At 35.3% G+C, this 24,653-nt stretch overlaps 1 protein-coding gene across 2 annotated transcripts in view; it reads right to left on the bottom strand.

Moving 5' to 3' along the window:
- The window catches only part of STS (steroid sulfatase), a 104,677-nt gene that overhangs the window by 52,959 nt on the left and 27,065 nt on the right, over window positions 1–24,653 (bottom strand). For both annotated transcript variants that reach the window (XM_066313840.1, XM_066313841.1), the window contains 3 exons: window positions 22,275–22,397; window positions 16,206–16,629; window positions 7,627–7,763 (listed from right to left, as the gene is read on the bottom strand). In XM_066313840.1, coding sequence (XP_066169937.1) covers window positions 7,627–7,763; window positions 16,206–16,629; window positions 22,275–22,397 — 684 coding nt within the window. The remainder of the gene's footprint in view (window positions 1–7,626; window positions 7,764–16,205; window positions 16,630–22,274; window positions 22,398–24,653) is intronic.

Raw genomic sequence — 24,653 nt, 5'->3', positions numbered from 1 at the left:
TTCTTCCAATATCAGATGCAAATGAAACTCCTTAAGCAGCTGGCAGCAAATTATGAACCACACAGCACTATCACCACAAACTACATTACACTGAACTTTTCCTTTCATGGAGCACTAAGACATTATTTGAACATGACTGATTAAAAAGTGCTACAGAAATGGCCACCTAAGATGTGCCTTGTAATCTTGTAAATAATATTCTGAGAAGGAGCTTTGCTGTATACAAAGATGTGATATAGAAAAAGGAACTGTACTTAAGGAGGATTAGGTAGATCAGGAGGCTTATCAAAGTGGAAACAGGAGCCTTTCATCACCCAGTCACCTCTTAAATTTGGTCCCATTCAGTTATAACTGAAAGTCATTGCTGCTTAGTGACATATGAAATGGGTTTGGGTTTTAGAGCAGATTGTAACTGGAAAGCATCCATATCATAAAAGGCAGAACAACAAATGTTTTAATCTGCATCACAGTGACAATTTTCCCAGATGTGACCTAAAGAGTGAACATCCTTCAAGAGCTTAACTATTGTCTCAGCTGAGGAAACAGTCTCCTAATGCTAGGATAAGAAGAGAATGGCAAGATGGTGGGAAAATTCTATCCTTGTCACAGAGTACCTGTACTGGTACCTGAGTACCTGAGTACACAGAGTACCTGAATACCTTCTTCCTCAGAGATGCTGGATGAACATCTTTTATGACAAGAAAACCAGCCTAATATTAAATCTTATGGAATTGAGATGTACACGAATATACATTCAGAAAAGCAAGGTCAAGGAATGCACTATCAGCATCAAGCATCAATCTCCAGATTTTAAATTCTATTTTTAAGTTTTCAGGCTCAGCCAACATTATGTCAGATTCATAGTAGCCAGATAAGCTCAGTGCTTATTTGCTGCTTCTGATCATGTGGCATCATTTTGCTTTATCTTTTAAATCAATGTTGCACTGTTACAAATGAGGTGAAAAGCCATGATAAATTTTGCTTACCTTGGTGTGCAGGATTTTTTCTTGGAGAAAAAAATAAAACTAAGGATAGTTAACTCATTTTTTTCTCAAAGCAATAGGAATTTTTCCCTTTTTTTCTTCTCATATTAATAACACTTATTTTGATTTTTAGTATAATTCAGATTTCTCAGAAGATTTGTGGTGCAGTTTTAGGTTATTCCTTATAGAACAGATTTCTAAATAGAGGTCCAAAGTATACAAACACTGCAAATTGATACAAAGATGTGAGAATTAAAAATAACAACCAATAACAATTATATGTGAAAGAAGAAATTTTAATTTCTTATGAAATTCAATAATACTATGCTGTTTACCAGAAGGAAGATAGTTACTATTCAGTGTCAGAAAGAACATTAAAAAATCCCACAAACCACTGCCTCCCCCCAAAGCCCAAAGTCTCAACCTCTAAGAATGTAAGTTCAGTCCAAAATAGCTTGAAATAAATATTAAAATTAAATTTTAATTATTATGTAATTAAAAATAATAAGTCAACTTTAAGAGCTTAAAGGATTGTAAGATTAAAACATTTACTTTAATATGTGAAAAAAATTACTTCTTTTTCTCTTTGCTTTGTGAATGCATTAGACTGTTACATTCATCAGAGCAAGAATTCCTATTAGTCTTTTAGGCATAACTCAGTTTTCTGTCTCCTAAATATTAATATTAAGTTTTCCAAAGTAACTTTTGTTTTGCTTCTGACAGCATTATTTTCATTGATTAATGAAGTAGTGGTATATCTTTTATAAAACAGAGAAAGATGCCACAGGAGTAATTAAAAAAATAGTTTTTATAAATCGGAATTGTTTTCACCTAGAAACTTCATTTACATCATTCCAGAGTAGAATAAAAATTAAAAGTAGAGGATGTGATCAAGTTCACATACTTAGAATATTAACTATTCAAACATGCACAAATCCATCAGATAAAAGGTATGTAAGGACCTAGTTTTCATCATCTCACAATTGGGTGATATAGAGATTAGGAGCCACAGTTTAATCCTGCACATATTACTGATATAATCTCTTTTAGAACATTAGGAAATCACATTAGGAAATAAATAAATAAATAAATAAACATTAGGAAATCAATAAATTAGATGTTTTTCACAAAGGTCTGGAGCTGGCTTGGTGGAGCTTCTGCCCTTCTCTTCCTCTTTGAAAGTGCTTTGTGCAGATATGTATTTATAGACAATTCTTAATAATGGTAACTGCAGAATCAAAGAAAAATAGTTGAAAAGTGGTCTGACTTTCAGTTAGTCCTACTAGACTGTACTTGAGCTGTCCTTCCCCAGTGAAGTAGGAAGGACATCTGCCTTGCTGCATTTTAGTATAGGTACATGTTGCCCCAGAGAGTTGTGTTGCAAACGCTTCAACAAATCATAAATGTTCCTCATGTAAGGTTCAATTTCTTCATATATCTAAGGTTTAATTACATAGTTACTTTTAGTTAAAAAAAGGTTATGGGTTATTATTTCCTGGTAAGGAAAATCTACTTAGGATGTCATTAGCATCCTCAAAATTTGTCAATCACTATAGTAATAGAGAATCACAAAATGGCTCAGGTGGGAAGGGACCTTCAAAGATCATGTAGTCCAATCTCCCTGCCACATTGCTCAGAGCCCTTTACAACGTGACCCTGAACACTGCCAGTGATGAGACACCCACACTCTGGGCAATCTGGTCCAGTGTCTCATTGTCCTCATCACAAGCAACTACTTTCAATAGCTAACTTAAACCTGCCCTCTTTCAGCTTAAAATCATTGCCCCTTGTCTTGTCAATACAGGCCTTGGAAACAAGTCACCCTCTACCTTTTTTATAGGTCCCCTTTATATAGTGAAAGGTCGCAATAACCGTGGAACCTAAACAGTCTCAGCTGCCCAAGCTAAAGAACCTCAGCTCTTCCAGCCTTTCATCAGAGAAGAAGGTTTCCAGACCTCTTGACCATTTCTGTGGCTGTCCCCTGGACCAGAATGCATTACTCCGGGTGGGATCACAATAGAAAGGAGCAGAGGAGGAGAGTATAATGACAGTATCTTGCTTTTGTTTGCTTTAGAGTTCCTTTCTTCTTCTACATTGCTTTTCAAAGGTTGCATTTGATTTTATTTCAAATACGATTTGACTTCAGTGAACAGATTTTTTTTTCGTTTGTTTGTTTTCTCCAGCATCTCACAGAATCAAAGAATGATAGATGTTGGAAGGGACCTCTGGAAGCTACGTTGACCAAGCCTGCTGCTTAAACAGGGCCACTTGGAGCCCTGGACCATCTCCAGACTCCACCACCTCTACGGCAACCTGTGTTAGTGTGTGGTCATCCTCAAAGTAGAAAAGTTTTCCTTGATGTTCAGAGGAAACTTCACGTTTCAATTTGTGCCCATTTCTTCTTGACACTGGGCGCAAACAAGTAGAGCTTGGGCCCATTCTCTTTGCACTCCTCCTTCAGGTATTTACATAGGTCAATAAGATACTCTTTTCCTGGCTGAATAGGGCTTTAGTTCCAGCTCTCCCAGGTTTTTCTCTTAAAAAATGCTCTAGCCTCTCTTATAACCCTTTGCTAGACACTGTTCAGTAGCTCTCTATTCCTCTGGTACTGGGAACTATACTGAGCTATAATTTTTCTATAAAATTCTATATAAAATCTTTTAATATATTTCAAATAAAATTTACATGTAAGATGCTTTGGGAATCCCTCTCCCTCTCCTCCCCTCTCCTCTCCTCTCCTCTCCTCTCCTCTCCTCTCCTCTCCTCTCCTCTCCTCTCCTCTCCTCTCCTCTCCTCTCCTCTCCTCTCCTCTCCTCTCCTCTCCTCTCCTCTCCTCTCCTCTCCTCTCCTCTCCTCTCCTCTCCTCTCCTCTCCTCTCCTCTCCTCTCCTCTCCTCTCCTCTCCTCTCCTCTCCTCTCCTCTCCTCTCCTCTCCTCTCCTCTCCTCTCCTCTCCTCTCCTCTCCTCTCCTCTCCTCTCCTCTCCTCTCCTCTCCTCTCCTCTCCTCTCCTCTCCTCTCCTCTCCTCTGACTAATATTTTCTTGTAATATTAACTTGATCCTAAGACAGGTAAAAAGATCATAGGAGAGAGTCAGTTAAGTTTTTTCAGCTTTTAGGGCATTCCTACAATAGACATTCAGACAAGGCCCCCACTTTACAGTTACTTAACCTGTGCCAAACTACAATTTCTGAGACTTCTTTTACATCTACGCCTTTCAGCTGGGATTATCCTACAAAGGAAGAAGACCTGATATGTAGTCCTGCTACTGCTAACAGAATATTAACAGCCATTTGCAAAAGTGGTGTTGGATTAATGTGCCTTCACGCAGTTTGCATGCAGTGCTACAGGGGGCTCCAAAACTCTTCACAGTGATCTGGTTTGGATTAAATTGGTGAAATGCAATTTACATCAAAAACAATTTCTGAACATATCCATTTTTCTTCCTATACTCAATCAGGAAAGAAGGAATGAAAGAAGGGAATAGAGGAAGGAAGAAAAGGACGATAGTGCATTCATTGATCCATTCATCACTTCTTTTTCTATTATTAGACTACAAGATTATTTCATCTGCTCTCATATGAATTATAATTAATAGTATTAATAAGGTGCTTAGCCTACATTGAAAGAAAATTAATGTTATTAGCCAGAAAATAATTCTCCAAGGCATGTCACATGCAGTGACATTATAACTGTGAATGCTTTCAGCACTGAATTCTGTTATACATATATCAGTAAGAAAAAGCAATAGGCATATATGATCCCAAAGCTTATCGGGAGGCTTTGTACTTTGAATTTTTGACATGGATTGTGATCATATTCTTCAGTTTAACAAATTGGTTTAACAAATCATAAACATTAAACATTGAATGAACTATTTTATTCATGTGTCTTTTGGGCTCTTCACCTCCTAGTATGACGATTGCCTTACAATTATATAATCATCCAATTTGGTATTGATTCTTAATAAATAAATGAAAATGGAACTGTTTTGTATTTAGATTTCTGAGTCTTGAGTGGACTTTTCCATCTTATAAGAAAAGCTTTTGTTTCTTTGTTGAAAATGGCACCCAAAGTCTTTGTGATTCCGCCTGATCTCTCAAATGGAGAATAATGTTTCCATCGCATTCCACTGTTCAATTTTTACGTCTTTTCTGTCATGTTACTTGGCAGTACTTCTACTTGCAACTTCTACTTTTTCTACCCCTTTCTTTTTAAGTCATCTACAAGGGTCTTCCACAACATGCCTTGGTCAGCAGAGAACACTGCAAATTTCCTAACAGTTAAAGTTGGTGTATTTTTTCTACCAGAGGTCAAAGATTTCTGACATTGTGTTATACACTCATGTTTTCTTCATACGTTATGTTGTCTTTACTTAGAAAGTCTTGCAGCATACTGTTATATCTGAGCTACTTTGCTCTTATTGTTTTTGCAAGTTACATTAACTATACATAAATACTAATTTCTGTCAAGTGAATGATAAAACCTCCATTTCTGAAAAGCTCACAGTATTCACTTTTTCATCTTTTCTAGACAACTTTTTAAAACTTCTCTACTGTAGCATCTTCAGAGGCATTTCCAAGAACATACTTGTTACTGACATCAGCAGTACAGTGAATCAATCTACTTTCTCTGACATAGCTGATGCATTAACACCGGACTTTTCAGTGAAGGTTAATGGAAGTAAGTACTCCCTTCAACTGAAAAAGAAAAGCTATATTATTCCTCCAGATTTATTTGGAAATGACAGGCATAACTTTCTTTTTCATCAGGCTAATAATGGAGGAGAAAGTAGCAGAGGAACTAAGCACATTTTCTACATCCTGGAGCAAATATGCCATCTCTCATCAAGCAAGATCTTATGAGACGTAAGAAAAACTGAGTAACTAGATCCCAACTGAGAAAAATTGTTACTTTTATGCTAGTAAATGACAGTTGTGGATCTGTTTCCTGATCAAGCCAGCTCTAGTGTCCCTGATGCTCCTGTAATGAATAGGAAAGGATAATACCTGAGCAATCTTGTTTATCACCTCTAATTTTTTTCTAATTTCCTATATTATCACCATTAAATTTGTATCTGATTTATCCCAAGCTTTTTGAATAGCATGCTTCTGTCCTACAATTGGTTTATTTGACACAACCCAAGAGCCTGTGGTCATTCTGGAAAAGAGCAGTGGCTTTCAATCTGTTACCACCTCTGCATCACTAAATAGCCTGAAACAGCAACATGTCAGCTACCCTGCTTTCCAACTTGCTGTTTAAACCCTTGAGAGACTCCCTGGGGCAGCAAGAAAACAGCAAAATGTAATGGCAGCAGCAAATAACCAATTAGGTTGGAATAAGCTAAATATTGCACAACAGAAAAAGAAAGAGGAAATCAAACACAGACAGTAAAACCAGTTAATGCCCAGTAAATTGCCGCAATGTGGATGCAAACAGACATTATAACACATGCATTCTTTTATCTAATGCAAGAGCTCAATCGACCAAACGCTGGTGGCCACTGATAGACATTGTAAAGATTCAGGCTTGATAGAACTGGAATAAAACAAAACCTGCTCTCTCTTTACAAAACCTGATTTACAAGAGTATTGTTCTGTTATCTCCTACTTTTAAAACCCTTCCTAAGCACATCACAGTTTCCTACAATGGTTTTCCCCATTCCTGTAAATACTGCAGTAAGTACATTATAAATCACTAAGTACGCTGTGCCGCCTTTTGCCCAGTGCTTCTGCAACTATACTTCTTGATGCAAAATATGCAAAGAATACATGTTTAACTGCACATGCTGGAATAATTTATGTATGCACCAAAGCTAAATATCGTTTATAGCTACTTAGTCAGAAAGCTTTCTTGAAGAATGCCAATTTGCATTGACTTGTACTGAGAAGAGAATCAACTTGGGCTATATAGGAAGGAGGAATACAAAGTTATCTTTAGCACTTATAATACTACTATTCTACCATATGATTATTTACAAATTTAAACTGTTACTTGTTTTCACAGATGATTTATTTTTCTGGGATAAGAGAAACAATTCAATACATCTAGAGATACAGGAAGCCTGTTGAAAGATCTAAGGACCAATTCCTCTCCAGCCTCAGAGAGAATGGAAGGCCCTGAAAGGCAAATTCATTGGTTTTGACTATTCTTCATAAAGAGAAGTGGACCTCATCTTAGTGTTTCAATAACACAGAGAACTCACAGAAATAATTAACAAATTAGTTTTGCCAACAGTGCATATTATATACCTAATTTGAAAATATTTTGATCCTGATATATTGTTTTATAAGGATAATCTGAATAGGCCAGATGCACTCAGAAGCTCAGAGGGTTGGATTTAACTACTCAGCTTCAAAAGTCCACAATTAGATGTCCACATCTCTGCTAAGTCCATGCTGTATAGACCACCTTCACAGTCAAAAAGGGAATGGGCTTTTGCAGGACACAATAAATATGGCAATAAAGTAGATATTGCAAAAGCTCAAATTATTGTGCTTTCTAAATGACTGTTTCTTTCCTCTAAGAACAAAGGACAAGTATAACAGATATATTGTAGACATGAATTGCTGGTCTCAGTTTGGTGAACATGAATACAAGTCATCATGAGTTCCTTCCACTGCTGTTAGAAGCATATGTAACATACCTACACTCCAGTCCATTTCCTCCACTGCATCACCATATAAACCATGCTTGCTCTTTCCTTTGAAATTTTCTGAAGCATATAGAGCAGTATGGACATGAAGATAAGAGAGAACAAGAAGAAACGGTGTATCAGTATTCCTGGAAAACAAAACAAACCAAAACCAAAAACCCTTAGTATATTTTATAATAAGATTTCTGCAAATAAATCTTTCTTCATTAGAGTTTAAAAAAAGGCTCCCTATCCCCCCACAAACAAACAAACACCAAAACAAGGTGAAAAGGAACACTGTAATTGATTGCAGGGTAATTCTGAATAAACACACACACAATAAAAATGCCACTCTTTTACTGAACTGAAATCAAAAATAAATGACAAAATTTATCCAAATACTGTTTGCTATATATATTGAAAAAAGACTTGTTTAAAGGCAGGAATCAAGCAGTTTTTGAATACAAACACCTCTCCATATTTTACAAGTATATTTTTAAAAACCTGAATAAAATTGCTGTTCAAAAACATATCCTCAGCACTACATATCTATATGAATTTCCTTCCTCACAAAGTCATATGGAAGCTGATCAACTAAACAGTAATAAGGACCTGGGTCTTTATTCTGGACTAAGGTATATGACCAAATCTCTTTTCTTTTAAATCTCTTTATGTGTATGCATGTGACTCTAGATAACCTCAGAGTCATACTAATATAAATATTTTTCTTCTTAAAGTAATGAACAGTCTCCATTGTCTTTTATTTCCTAAACAGATACTAAAGAAAGAGTGCAATAAATAGACTCTCTGTAAATTTTGCTGTTCACGTGATCTGTGATATGATATTTATGATTGATTCTAGCAGGCTGTGAAAGCACAGCTCAAACAAGTACTTCTCCTTATGCATTATTTATGCTACTTTACTTAAATTGTGCCATACTAGCCAAATTTACTGCTACATGCTCTAACAGCATTTGCAGTACATTATGCATATTGTAAATCTCAGCTGAACCACAAAAGCAGTACCCACAAAACTTGTCTGTATCTCAATTAAAGCACAGTAATTGCAGACTACTTTTAGTTTTATTTATCATATTTTCCCTCACCAAACTGTGGTGGATAATACCTGTGATTCACATCAACATCAAAGGGAGACCATGTATTTCCTCAAGCAGTTGGTTCATCTACCCTTTAAAGAGGGGAAGCCCAATACAGGCATGCTCATAAAAATATTTCTTCAAAATTAACAAAAAAAAATCCTAAAATTAAGAACTTGAAAACAAAGTCTTTTAGTAGAAGAAATTAATCTGATATACATACTTTCCTCTTAAAGAAAAATAATTAAGTTTAATCTGGTATATTTATGATCCACTTTTCCTCTCTTCTTGGTTGGATCTGTTTTTTCACAAGTTGCATGTTTGAAGTTTTTTTAGTCCTGGCATACACAGCAGTAGATAAACATAAAATGGGAATTTTTTATCCATATTTTTATCCATATTTTATCCATATCCACTCGATATTTGTGTTTCTGTTAGGGATTTTTCTTCATAAAAACAATCAATCCTTGGTTTTTTTTCAGGAAACCCAGAATAAATACAACACTCTTCTTGTGGAAAATGGATAGAAAAAAATTAATTCTCTTACAAACATTTGTGCATCAGTCCTGTATTACCTTATTAATATAAAGTACTTGATTCAAAAACATTTAAGACAATGTTTTTCACAAAAGATACACTTTCCAAAAAGTTGTTTGTTGCTATTTGAAAGGTCATATATGTGAGAACTTTTCACCATTGTAGCAACAAATAACAGGAGATTCCTGAGTCAATTAAAAAGGCTATAATTGAAGTAAAAAAAAAAGATGCATACTTAAAAGTTAAATATTTAATATATACATAAATGTAATACTGACCTTTCATTAGAGAACTTTACTGGAAGGCACATGATTTTTGTTTTACAACTTGCATTTTTTAGTGCCTGGGATTATTGTTAACTTTTTCCTTAAACAAAGTTCACTGAATTGAGATTAATATAAAAATTATAGGATAAAACATCACAAAAAATATTTTGTACTGTTAACACTGCAGGCTAAATTTAGTTTTCATGCAAACTACCTTGTTCTAATGCCATAGAGACACCGCATTCTCGTAAGTGCCTACTCGCTTTGCTAAAAGCTTCCATTACAAATGTTATTTTCAAGACATAATAATTCAAGTTTGTTTTGTTTGTTGTTTGCTAAACTCACAGAAAGATCTAACTTTCATGAAGAGTCATCAAATCAATGATTGATATGGAAGAGCTCTACATCATTCTCTTTTTTCCTACTAAAATTGAAAGCTTTTCATTGACAGTTTGCTGTCAGGTGGAGAAGTGTCTCACCAATTAATATCCTATAAAAGATCAGAGGCAGCTATTTATCTCCTACCAAAACATTTTGAGGAGAATCATAACTGAATACCTTTACTCTGACCTTGAAAAAGAAATGACAATACCAGCTAGTAGGCAGGAGAGAAATGTGATAACAACAGCTTAACTCCTGAAACACTTCACAAAACAGGTCCTTTCAAAAAATGTATTCCCACTGTCTTTTACACAGCCCAAACACAGAGAATCTCTGTTTCAAAAGATTTGAGATTTTTTATCCTCACAAGTCACGCAGTTTTTTTCAATTTATCGAGTACCTAGAGAGATTACATACATCTGACATAAGATATTCCTCAAGGTGTTTTTAATGGATCTCGAAAACATCTTAAAGCATGATATTGCTGGTGGCTCCTCTGCATTGCAAAGTGTTGGGTTCTTTTTTATTGTGAGGTGTCTTTACACTAGTCAAGGATTCAGCTGTTTTACAGCTTGAGCTGTAAAACACAGGTTTAAAGTGGGTGAGAGAGCAATTAATGCTAATCTGACTTTGTGCTTCAAACACAAGTATTTTAACTTTTTTCCTGCAAATCTGCTCTAAATGCTTGGCTGCTTTAAAAACTCCTTGGGCAATCATTTACTTTTCTGTGCACTTGAGTGGCACAGCTGACACATTGCAGGGAAGGAACACTACCCAGAGGCCCCTGGACAAGCTCGAGAGTTTGGCCCATGAGAATTTAACGAAGTTCAACAAGGCCAAGTGCAAAGGCCAGTACCTGAGTCACGTCAATCCCAAGCACAAATATTCAGTCTGCCATTCACTGCAGAACTAGTGATGTCCCTAACCATTTTGAGATGATCTAAATATTTAGTAAAGACCTATTTGAACCCACACCTTCCTCCTGTTACCTTCTTGTTCAAAAAGCATAATCAGAGGTCTGAAAGAAAAGGCATGAAGATCCAGTAGAGTTGTTATAGCTTTTAAGTTACTACATTTTTTAATATATATGCACATATACATTATATGTATACAGAGATACATAAACTCTTCTCTATAATTTTTATTTTGCTGTAAACTATAAGGAATATTCTTGTAGGATTCAAAAAACACTTGATTTGAGAACTGTAACTTCAGTACATATGACAACTGCTAGATCTTAAGACCTAGTGATATATAAAAAACTCTAAACCACAGTCTCCTAGAGTAGATAACAAAAAATTTGATAGATGTTGCAGAAGTGTTTCAAGGACTAAAATAGAATAGATAAAGAGATAATTTACAATTTGTTAACTGTTATATTAAGATTTTAGAAATCATGCAGTCTATGACTGATAAAGCTAGTCAAGAAAGTTCTTCAAATTCACCTTACCACAGTTTTAAAATACAGTCATGCTTGTATTTAAATACTGTTTTCCAGAAAGCAGATTTCATTAGACTTTTTAAAAATATTATTATTGCTTGGGATAAGGTACAGAAATTTCTCAGAGAGGTATTCTATATCACAGAGTGGTATTTTTGTGTTGGTAATTTCTGACATGCTAGAAGCTGAACTCTGGCATTTTGCAAAATTGGATTTTCTGTGCAGCTGGTCATTGAATGGCATGCTGAAGATGTATGAGCGACAACCACATTGAATTTAACATGAAATAATTAGCATCCACTTGACTTTCAAATATATTGTAATACCAAGAGAGCATTCTGATAAGTTTATGACATGTAAACACACTTCCTCTGAGGAAAAAGCAATTAGAATTAACATACACGGAGCTGACCTGCCCACTTACAATTAGAGCAAGCAACTAAACTACTACCTGTTTTCACACACGAGATCTAACACTTGCAATTGCATACATTCTTCTCCAGTGCCATTTTTGGGCATTGAATTTTTTATTTGCTCTCTTTCTGTCTATTAAGGGACAATCAAAAATTGTAATAAGCATGCACTGGAGTAAGGAAGATAAAATACAATACCACCTCTCCCAAAAACCAGACCAAAGTAAGTACAACAGCACATACCTATACAATATGAAGACATTATAAGACTTTAAAAATACAAATTCAAATTATTATATAGAATCACAGGCCGAAGTCAGCATCCAGCACTGTGAGGTAGTAGTCCTGAAGACCCCTCTCCATATTTTGCTGGGAATCAAAAACTCTTATCATTTTATGATCTCTGTGCCCAAACAACCTCCAGCCATCACAGCACCCACCAGTCTTTCTCTGTTCACAGAGAACAGGTCCAGCATGGTCGCTCCCCAGGTTGCCTCATTCACCAGCTATGTCAGGAAGCTGTCTCCCATACACTCCAAGAACCACTCACATAGTTTCCTGTCCATTGCACTGCATTTCCAGCTCTGGTAAGCTGAAGTCTCCCTCATGACTAACGACCAGGAATTGTGAGACTTCTCCCAGCTGCTAATAGAATATTTTGTCTTCCTCTTCATCCTGTCTGGGTGGTCCATAACATACTCCCACCATGGTGTCTACCTCGTTGGTCTATCCCCTGATTCTTACCCATAAACACTCAAACTTATCACTACCATCATTAAGCTCTGTATAATCAAAACGTTCCTTAACAAAAAGGTCTACCCCACTGCTTCTCCTTTGCTTATTCCTTCTGACAAATTTGATGTTTATACATGGTAAGGAGTCAAAAAAATGAAAATGACTGAGAAACAGCTAGAAAATAGAATAACTGGAAGTCCATCACCTGAACACTGATGAACTTACAGAGGTAATATATGCAATAGATATAATAAGCTTACATAGATAAAATATAGGAAAATGAGTATATCTTCATATACATTGTATATAAATATAGCACAAAAAATTTCTGCAGGAAATAACAGTGCTGTTTAAGATTGGAACTTCATTATATATTTATTGTAAAGATCTTTAACCAACTAAAAGACACATGATATCTGATGATTTTTAGTTTGATGAGAAAATGTGCATTCAGAACCAGGTAAGGTGAAAGCTCGAATTCTTTAACGTCAGGACTATTTGCACTGTGGTATAATTGTGCACAAAGATTAACAGTGTACATAACTGAGTTTGCTACTTAATATAACAGCTAAAGAAAAGGAGATTATGTGACAAATTCAGTGTTCAAACGCATGGCTAAAGGGCTGAAAGAACTAGAATGACAAGAATGCCGTCAAGCACTAGGACTTCCGAAAACTTTCTGGACCTTCACTTCTGCAACCAGGTTGCCTCTTGGTGGCCATTCACCTACAAATGACCAAAGCCAGTAGATTAGTCATAAAAGCAATGGTCTACTGGTGCTCTGGAGTTGATAGGTATGAACTCTATCATGTGAGAACTAGAGCGTCAAAGCAAATACTGATTTTGTTGCTCACACTAATACATGGGGCAGATCAGCTCAGTGAATATTTATCTAATTACTCATATCTCCAGGTTTACGGTAATATGCTTTGCATGTGGATTCATTAAAGGGTGAGTTAATATTGCTCAAATGCCCTAATTGCTTCTCAATACTCCAACATGTTTGGATATTCTCTAATATAACATTGACTATGAAGAGTCTGGGTTATAATTCTCCCTGTAATTGCAGCACTCCTGTAACAAAGTTTGTTGTAAATTATGAATATGTGCTATTAACCTTGACTTCAATTTAAAATCACTGTTGTCTGAAAACTACACTGACATTTGGGGCCAAGTGTCTAAATGATGTAAAGCCACTTACCTCCAGCTGGGTCAACAAAGCTATGCTGACTTAGATGATACATTATTTTGCCAGCTCTAAACACTGGGGTCAAACAACAGCACTAATCCACACAGTAACATGTGCACATTACACATATTAATAGTGTTTAAAGAGTTACTAGTTTGCTACCATGGATTTCCATATTGAACTCACCTATTTTGAGGCAAACGTCTTATTGTCATGCCATTGAAATCAGTGAAACATTCACAGATACTCAAAACAGTATCACTACAGGCATTTTATATACTTGTAAACAATGGAAGAATAGACCAACATATAATTAATGTACTTGAGAGTCTTTTGAAATCACCAAATGCAAGGTCACTAAGCAAGTAATCTCTCAACAATTTTCAAATGTGTGTGTTTGTGTGTTTGTAATAGTGAAGTACTTCACTGTTAAATTAGTTACAATATATCTGAGCAAGAAGCTTTATATCTATTCCCATTGCCAAGAGGAAATGAAGATGGTTTAGTTAATTTATAAATACTTATGAGAATGTTGATTATTGGGAAGACTTACGCATTTAAGGAAATTTGTTATAAAAAGACATTTTTCAGTATAATGTGTAGAAATGACCACATCAAATATTCATAAGGATAGAAATGATAAAAAATTGCAATATGATATCAAGATTCTACATAAACATTTTTTTTTTGCTAACAGCTAGAAGCAGCTGCTTTCTGGAGTTGTTAAGTTTAGAAAATTTAGCTACAGATTCTTGGTATATGTTTTTACCCAGCAATGACACCATTTGCATATATTCACATAAAATAATGCTACATAATTTAGACAACAGTAATTCAGGAATGTAGAATAGAAATTCAGGATAATAGTAATTCTATATCTTAGAATATGATTTTACTTCTACTTAGCATTTTTTAAAATGTTGCAACTTGCGTCAAAAGTGGTAGAGAAAAAATACATACACATTTTTTTCCCAGAAGTTAAATTGATTAAATATTTTTTTCTCCAAATATATTGACTTCCATTTTAGAATATACAAATGTATACTTTTTAAAATTAATCCCATTAAGAGCCCTTTGGTGATAATTAGAGCAAAGTAACTGACATAGCAAGAATGAACCATGACTCAGGATGGTTTTGTAAATCCAATGTTTAGGTGGGCCAATGTGATGGCTATTAAAAACATTGTTTTCAAAACACCCATCTGTTTCACAGAATCACAGAATACAGAATGGGTAAAGTTGGAAGGGACAACAGTGGGATCATCTGGTCCAACCTCCCTGTTCAAGAGGGTCATCCCAGAGTATGTGGCACAGGATTACATCCAGGTAGCTTTTAACTATCTCAAGTGAAGGAGGCTCCAAAACCTCTCTGGGCAACTTCTCCAGGGCACTGTCACTTGCACAGTAAAGTTCTTCATCATATTCCTGTGCATCTTTCTGTGCATCATTTTCTGTCCATTGCCTCTTGTCCTATTGTTTGGCATTACCGAATAGAGCCTGGCTCCTTCCTCGACACCCTCCCTGCAGATACTTATGTACAGTGGTGAGGTTCTCTCTCAGTTGTTCAGTTCTTGAGACTGAACAAGCCCATCTACCTCAGCCTTTTCTTATAAAACGCTCCTGTCCCTCAACTCCCCTCCACTGGACTCACTCCAGGAACTCCTTTTCTCTCTCATCCTTGGGAGTCCAGAACTGCACACAGCACTCCTGATATGCCTCACCAAGGCTGAGCAGAGGGGCAGGACCACTCCCTAGACCTGCTGGTCCTAATGCACCCCGGGATCCCATTGGCCTTCTTGGCCATCAGGGCACACTGCTGGCTCCTGGACAGAGAGCTGCCCACCAGCATCCCCAAGGTCTTCTCCACAGAGCTGCTTTCCAGCAGGTCACTCTCAGCCTGTGCTGGTGCCTGGGGTTATTCTGTACCAGGTGCAGAAGCTACTACCCTAATTTCTGAAAATCAAATCCTTCAAAATTAATGTTTTAAAAGTGGAGTCATCAAAAATGCCAGTATATTAAAAAAAAAATAAAAAAGCCCTATAATTCATTAACTCAATGATGAAGAATATTTCCCCATTCCAGAAGTAATGGATTATGACTCTGCATTGTGCTTTCACAGAATTTTAAGTCACACCTCAAAAGATTTTTCATATTTCAAGTTACATGAAATTCTTAAGAATTAAAGTCCTAAAAAACTTTGAAGTTTAAAAAAAATATGAAGCTTGTAAATGTAAATGTTTCCTTTTTTATAGAGAAATTAATTACATACTTAATAGGAGGAAACCAAACAGTCATTCCTACCAAAAAGATTAACTTCAGTCATCTTTTATGACAGTCATCTTTATCACCAGGATACATAGGTGAAAAGGAAAAAAATTACAATCATATATATAAAAAATTATATATTCCTTGTGCCCACCAGCTCTTTTTTTTTTTTTTTTTTTTTTTTTTTTTTTTTTTTTTTTTTTTTTTTTAATTTTCAGAAGCCATTATGAAATGTCAACATTATTTACAACACAGTTAGAAACCTACCTTCCAATAAACTGCATGGCTTCTTTTGTCAGCCTCTGAGTAAGGTTCTCATAGGACAGTGGCTGCTGGATAATCTGATGGTCCCTCATTAAAAAGCAGTTTAGGTGTCGAAAATGATAGAAGAAAAAAATCAAAACCAGAAGTAAAATTGCAATTATTAACAAGAAGTAACCCAGTGCTTGGAAGGGTACTTTGAGAAGGCCAATGTACTGCACTATTGCCAAAGACACAAGGGCAATTCCAGCAATTTGGATTGGGATGACAAGATCTTTCTGAACCCCTTTTAAAAATACGCTGCCTTGGCCAGGTTTGCAGTCTCTAAAATTGGTCACGGGAAGGCCATAAAAGTAATCAAATCCATGACTGAGGGGGTGGTGACAGAAGTCATTACTGCTTTCACAGTTCATCCCAAGATGCCACTTTCCTACAAAGAGAGAAGGACAAGGAGTTTTTTTGTAGTTAAAGCCATCAAACTTACTTTTAATGTGCATTATTTCAAACATGAAACGTCACTATCTGACTGATATTCCCCTGATCCCAGCATTTATTGCATGGATCCTTATTTTCTATTTAAATTTCCTTTGTAATTTCTTCAAAGATTTTTTTTTTCTTTATGTCTGCCTCTTCATCTCAGTTAGAAATAGCCTGGCATAGCTGCTGCTGAAAAACATTAAATTATGAGTGGGCTAGCAGGTCACTGAAGAGCAACAGAGCCCTAACAGATAGTTAACTTTGGAAATTAAGCAAATGTAGCTGTCATAAGAAAATACTGTTTTGTAGAAGCTACTGATTGAAGAAAAAAAAATCAATGTGGAATTACAAAATATCTTTCTTGAAATTTTTCTGGCAAATAATTTGACTAGTTAAAAATTTAAAAAAAAAGACAAAGGAAAAAAAAACCCCTCAGTAACAGATAGATAATAAATCAAGAATAGGTAAATTATAAAAGCATTTCTTATTTAAATGATTGTAAAATCTCTGAAATTGCCAATATCCCTCAAAATGCACATATATATATATTGAGGCCGATTATTTTGTATTTATAAATTTCATATAGATAAATAAAAAACAACAGTAATAAGTTGTTTTACTGTTAACAACAATTGCGGTCAAACACGATCTTTCACAGCATTTTGTCCCACTACAGAATCACTCTAATTCTGCAATAATGTTGGACACTATCTGACACAAGAAACCACTGAGCCTGATTTGCATTATACTAATATAATCTATAATCATGCTGATTATGGTAAGTATCTAGATAATTCTTTCTATGACTCAGGTATAACCTCTTACCATATGTTTCTGCATTGCTTAGTGCAACAGACCTAATTGGTAGCTGCTATTTGAATCAAAATGCATAATTTTAAAAAAATTCAAATTCAGTTAAGCTTATTGAGATGGATTATGGATAGAGCCATGCTCTTTGCTCTCAGCAAGAAAATGTGCTGAATATTTTAAAATATCATACTGGCCTTGACAAAACAGATGACATTATATACTGCTGGGCCAAACTTTATTTATTTTTCTGACTCAAACACCTAAACATGACCAGCATAATTCAGAGGTTATGATTTTAAAAGAAATAAACAAGAAAATCTGCAAACCCAGTAAGTCTTCTCTCCTGTAATTTAGCCCAAAGAAATTTGAAATATTTGTTTTAGGACTTCAGAATACACATGGCAGTAAATGCAAAACAGAAAAAAAAGCATATACAGAATTTTCCCCTTTTCCAAACCATCCCAGCTTTTACACATCTGTAAGAGGGTCCTGATGCAAACAGTCCTGAACATCTCCTGGGTCTCCAGAAGAGCATATTCATCCTGCACTTTTTCCTTTGGCTGTGACAAATGCAGGTGCTGTAGTACCGAAGAGGGTGAACATGGAGATCAGTTCTGCTTTTTTAAAATTTATCTGTGTGTTTTTATTTCTCTTCCACAAATAACAGAGCTGAGGTATAGGATGAGAATGCCATATACCTAAATTCATAGGTTGATGCTATTCATAGGTTATAGCTAATTCACCTGTTAGCAAAGGCAGAGAAAACGCAGAAATCTTGAATCTGAGTGCTTAGTTGAGTCCAGTTGTCCTCATACGTCCCTTGATGGTCTTAAGTTAAAAATAACTTCTGCATATCATCAAAGCAGGTATAAAACATTTTCAGGTCTGCTTATGTGCCAGTGAAATGAAGGCCTCTAGACCCTTCTCATTCCATCAGATGGAATCAGACATTTTCCCTGTCAGATGGCCTCTCACCTGAGGTGGTATTCTGCTTTTTGTGAACAGAATGGTTCTAGTCACTACTTTTGAAATGGTCCAGTGAAGATTATTGTGGTCAATTAAAAAAAAATCATTACATACCATTGTACTGAAATTTCAGAAGTTATAATGCTATAAAGGGCTAGGTAAGGCTGGAACTATGATTTTCATTCCCAGAACCCAAAGATGCAGATTTTAGGAAAGAAATGCTTCAATTTTTCTCTTAAGTTTGGATGAGTGTCTTAACGGAATAATCATAAAGTCAGATGTATTACAAAGTGAGCATGAAACAACTGTCATCAAGTCAGATAACTAATTTGAAGGTAGAAGCTTATAGATATGTACATAAATTCAGGCTTTAATTTTAATTTTTTTGCTATTATATGTTAATGTCTAAGCACCTGCAATTCAGTAAGAAAATATGAAAGAGAAAACATGAAAGGGAAATTCAAACAACTTAAGTATACCTTCAAGGTCACTTATAATTATATGTACTGGGTTTTTTTTAACTGGATCTCAACTATAAGCCAGGATAGAAAAACCTTGCAATAACAAATTAAGACGGGGAAATACAGGTCCTATTTTTATCAAAAGGGCTTTAGCAAGCACAACAAATTGTTCAATGTCAAGAAGAACTTGGGCTTCAGAAAAAGATTTGTTGAGAAGCAACTTAAGCCAAACAAAGTGGAGATCAGATTATCAAGAAAAGCAGCAGAAGCCCCAGTTCAAATTATATTGGCAGCTGTGATGGAATGACACAATTGCCATTCTCAAATGGCTAGGGAGGTAGAAGGTTTTGATAGATCCTGCACTACTCTGAAAAAGCAAGTGATGACTGAGTCCACAATACATGTTTTGTTTCACTCCTTGTGACAATAACCCCTGCCTTGAGCTAGTGTTTGAACAGATTACTGTAATGTGCTTTAGATTCTGGGGCCCTTCTGAATCTGAGAGCAATGTAAAATGCTCTCATCTCTTTGCTAAGTGATCCTTCATAGAATGGACACTTCACACAAGCATCATAAGCATTTCAGCAGATTCTACCAAGCTTTTGAGTGAAATTTATACTGTTAATTGTAAATTATGAGTATCGTAATAATTTGAGACTTAGGCTTTTTTCCCTCTCTGCCAGACACAATTAAGATTTCTGCAGAGCGAAAATAATGCAGTGAAAGGAAAGGGGAAGTGAGAGACAAGTCCTATTCAGCCAAGAAATTTCACTTGAAACTCCATTTCTCAGAATGCAGAATCCTGAGGACTCTACAGAAATCCATGTTTCCCCTGTATTTTTCCATCAGACAGTGGAAAAGAGAGCAATATGAAGACTGATTTTTATATAATGATATATTTCTTTTGGAATGATTTTGTGCTTTTCAGATAAATGGCAAGATACAAGATGTGGAGTGAGATGCAAACAGAAATTCTTTCTTTTCTTAAGGAAATATATTTCTTTGAAGTACAGAGCAAAAAATTATAAATGTGTACATGTGCATGGAATTAGCATGTCAAGATTTTAAGCTGTTTTATGAATAACTGTTGCATAAACTCCACTCTGTAGACCCAGTCAATCTTGAATTGGACACCTTACTACTGTGATGTGCCCAAACATTATACAACACTTCATTCTGAAACAAATAAGTACCAGTTATCAATTAGTATTTAGGTTTGGAGATAAGATACATAGGTGGATTTTAAACTTCTCTGGATGCTGGACAACACACTGGCTAGCAATAGTGAGGAAAAAATAACCTTTACTCAACTGTAATTGAGTATAGCAGTATTTAAAATAGTATCTATCAAATTTAAAGAGAAGTTCTGCATTATGAATAGCTATTTCCAAAAAAACATCAGCATTTCTTCCCACTAGTGAAATATTATGCATTCTATGCATCTGTTTTGTTGCAGATCTGATTGTGTGCTTTCCTGACAGATCTATTGGTTGTCATCTTCTTTATGTCACAGGGGAAAACAATGAGGTAGAAAAGTGTATACATAAAGTAGATTTATAGCTAAAATATATTTTGGGACATATCAAACAAAAGAAAGCATATATTCAGAGGGGAAAAAAATTTAAAAAGAAACAAAAATACACCTAGGAAAGAAAGATAATGCCTTTATAGAGGAGATTGGCAAAAGAAAAAAAAATAGAGGCTCGAGGAACAGAAAGGCTTCAAATTACCCCATGCCAATCCATCACTGGTGCATGATTTGACAATTAATTGCTTGGGAACTGTTGAGTTAGATTGAACCAAGAAAGACTCCTGTTCTAGACCAATATAATGTGATAAGAATACCAGCAAAAGCAGAAAAAGGACTGGTTGTGAATCAGACTGCCTATCTAGCCTTCAAATCTACATAATTTTTCTTTCTGTCATTTACATATGCTTTATCCCTAATTTTAACGCACTTCTTGATTTTTGGAAACCTTCATTATACTCTAAGGATATGGTAATATTGCATTTTATGGTCTCATAGCTATCGTTCAGGCCACTTGGAAGAATTGTTCATTAAGCATCATGGAGATAACTTCTGGAGATCTAAGTGGCAAGCTGTCATGTTGCAGCAAAAGTAGTTAAAAAAAGAACATTAACTGGGTCAGCCCTAGAAAAAGACTTATATTACTGTGCTTGCTACAAACAGAGAAAACCCAGTCTTTACTTGAATATGGAGAAATAGGAATTAAGTCTACAAGGAACATGACAAATTATGAATGGCTTTTTCGTACTACAGTTCCAATACACCTACACTAAATAAACTTCTGATAAGAATTTCTGGTTTTCTATTTTTATTCTTCCAGGACATTGTGGTATTTTATGCTTTATAAGGCTGGGGTATAGCTAAGTAGGATTTTTAGTTAGAACACTGAGGCTGGTTTACCTACATAATACAGACACTTTTTGAACAGCACCATGAACTGTTAGCCCTGCTAAATAGCCTGTTTTTTTAAACAAAAATTACTCTCAGAATTGCAAGTTCCTGTTTCATTTAAAAAACAAATTGTGTGCATCCTTCATCTAAATTAATTTAGTAATATTCCAGTGTAATGTTCTCTGCACAAGCATTTCCTGGCAATTCCAGTACAGAAACACATTATGTAATATAAGTTGAAATTCATAAAAAACTTCTAAAATATAAGCAATGTAGAATAAGTCAGTGGCCAAATTAAGAAAAAGAATTCAAAAACATTTGATGATATACTTTTATGATATTAACTCAAATTCCATTTAATATTAATCTAGTATGATTTCTTTTGCCCATCACTGGATATTTATGCTGTGATTATTTGTCTGAACCATCTTTATAATGAGAGAGACATACATTTTTTATATATTAAATATCTACCATATAATACAAAAAATTTCCTAGAAACATCCATTTCTGTCTCGTAACTAAGATGGTACTCCAGATACAATGTTATTTACTTTATGGAAATTTGAACACTGGTGAAATGAAAACAAACACAGTGCTGACTTGTACCCTGTCACCAACTCCTCATTGTCTCTCTGATGTAATCAAACTCCTATTTATACTGAAAACTTTTCATGACCCTGACTACTTTTCAGTTTGTTCATCATGTTTCTTCAGTACCTTGCAAAATGAGACTATAGCAACACAAGTGAATTAGACGTACTTACCCGACTAGTCTTTCACATAGGCATGGGAATGTGCTCAGCTTTGTTTCAGAAAAATAAGTTAATTATGCTATGAAGGAGAAAAGCTTAATGCAGGCCCTTAAAAGCCGATACAGGAAGCTAATGTTCTTCAAATTGAAATGAAAGAAAACAGTGTTGTGCATGTCTGCAATGTTACCTATTAGAGCTGTTGCATAACCTTTCTCCTTCAGGAGTTTGGAAAAAGTTATTTCTTCGGAAGAAAGTCCCCCAGAAGAGGCAGAAAATAAGAAGACACCAACTCGTGAGAAGGCAGCCATTCCTAAATACAATAAAAATGAATGAGACCAGGATAATACAAAGAAAGAATTTCTATTCATTAGCTCTGCATGCCCTTTTTTGCCTTAGGTGGTATCACTTAAATAATATATTACAATCAGACACTAAGTGTTGCAAGATATGATCATCCATTTGAGTGAGGTCTTTTCTGTATTGACACCAGCAACTGATACATGGAGAAACAAATTCTGAGTTTATAACTGTGGGGCTAGCCATCACATAAACAGCTGCAGCCCTTTCTGTAGATTTTCTAAGGTATAGCAAAATTTTAAGAAGCTGAGCTTGCATAATTTGTTTTTCTTGTACATAGGGAGGGAAGGAAGATCATTCCCAAGTTCTACTTTGAGAATTTCCCCTGTCCCCATATGTGTTTTTCTATAAGCCTTTAAGGTTTTTTGAGAGAAGGCATATTGAAATAGGGTAGTCTTACTGCTGGGCACATAAAGATCATGAGGTCAGAAAGAGCAAGAGAGAATCTGATCCTGTAAATAGAGTGGCTCAAGCTGTCAGCACTGGAGCGCTCCAGTGGCATGAAGACACATCATCCAATGCACGCAGAGTGAGCACACTAAAGGAGCATCAGATACCAGCTAACAAGACAACATCTAAATAGGCACAGTCATTTCTATATACTAAGAGTCTGAGAAACACAAATGAGTTTTTAAACTGCTCTCAGGATGAGGAACTTGAGAACTCAGGTTCATGAAAATTAGATTACTAGGATTCCAGAGGAGAGTTGGCACTGAAAATAGACAGTAAGAACAGAGAATATCTATGCAAATCTGTGCAGATGTATCTTCAGGAAGTTTAAATTATGCAACTGGTTGATTACAGTGTCCAAGTTACATGACTAATGTAGACTACCAGAATCCTCCCTCAGGTATACCTTGTGGTTACATGAGAAAAACTTGTTAGACTGGTTTATTAAAGAGACCTCGACCTACCCTTCAGCAGCTGACTGCAGTTTTTTCACCCCATATAGTTTTGCTGATCAATGCTTCTAAAAGCTTTAGTCAAATATTTATCTATATTTTAAACTTATATTTATTTATACATATTTCAAGCTCTTGTAACTGAAATCAGTGTAATTCTTTGAAGTTATCAGAATGAAACTACAGAAGCATGATTTCTCTTTTTTTTTCCATCATTTTCTTTCTCTGAGCTCGTGTCTCATCTAATACTGCATTTTGCATGTTCTTCAGCTTTATTAGCAGGAGTTATATATTTCTAACATTTTTTTCCACATCATGATTCTAATGTCTTTTATAATAAGCCTTTACTAGTTCTTCACTGATATTTAGAGGCAATTGATATTTAGAAATTTTGTAACTTAAGTAAGACAAAGTTCCATTTTTGTACCTACATGGAAATGACTAAGTACGTCTGAGAGCTGATCAGTGAAGAAAAAAATTAGTTCAAGTGCTAATTTTTCAGAAATAAGAACAAGGAACATAATGGAAAACGACCTGTGACTTTACCTGCAGTAAATATTAATAGCAATGTATCTGTAACAGGTATATAAAATTTTCCTTTGCAGACGAATGTAATGGAAAATTTAGCAAGTTATATTAGCTGGCACTTTTGCAGAAGCTTGTTACTTGATTTGAGTGAGCAAGAACGTATCAAGTAGGCTCCAGAGTCTTGCTTTGCTTTCATTCCCAGAAGCAAGGACAGGATGTTTTATCACTAATGAACAAGTGATCTGATTAATGTATAATGATCCTTGCTAAAAATGATGTTAAGGGAATGTTAAAGTTGCATGGCTAAGCACTGAGAGGCTCAGACCCAGCACACTAAAATAAACAGACTAGATCTTCATTGACTCAAATAGGCTTTGGATCAGGTACTTTATGAGAAATTAAATGAAGGTATTCACAGGATACTTAACACTGTGTATGGGTAGATACTGAACAAAAATAACACTTCAAATATGTGAGAGATTTTTTGCTCTCTTCTTCCCAGTTTTGAGGGCAACTTGAGTACCTTAATGAACTGTCCTGCCCCTACCTCCCTCATGCGAAAAAAAAAAAAAAAAAAAAAACAACCACACAACACAAAACAAACAAACAAACAAACAAACAAATAATAATTAAAAAAACCCCCCACAAACCAAACAACTTGTCTAAATAAAAAGGTTTAGTAGAAATAGAAATGTCTGAGAAGAATTATTTACATTGGGTTCTTCCACTGAGTCTTTCTAGATGCATCTCTGTACAGTTCAATATTTGGGCTGACCACC

The sequence above is a fragment of the Sylvia atricapilla genome, chromosome 2 (genome assembly GCF_009819655.1).
Source record: "Sylvia atricapilla isolate bSylAtr1 chromosome 2, bSylAtr1.pri, whole genome shotgun sequence".
NCBI lineage: Eukaryota > Metazoa > Chordata > Aves > Passeriformes > Sylviidae > Sylvia > Sylvia atricapilla.
Note: the sequence above shows the minus strand (reverse complement) of the source record. Positions and strands in the feature narration are given on the sequence as shown.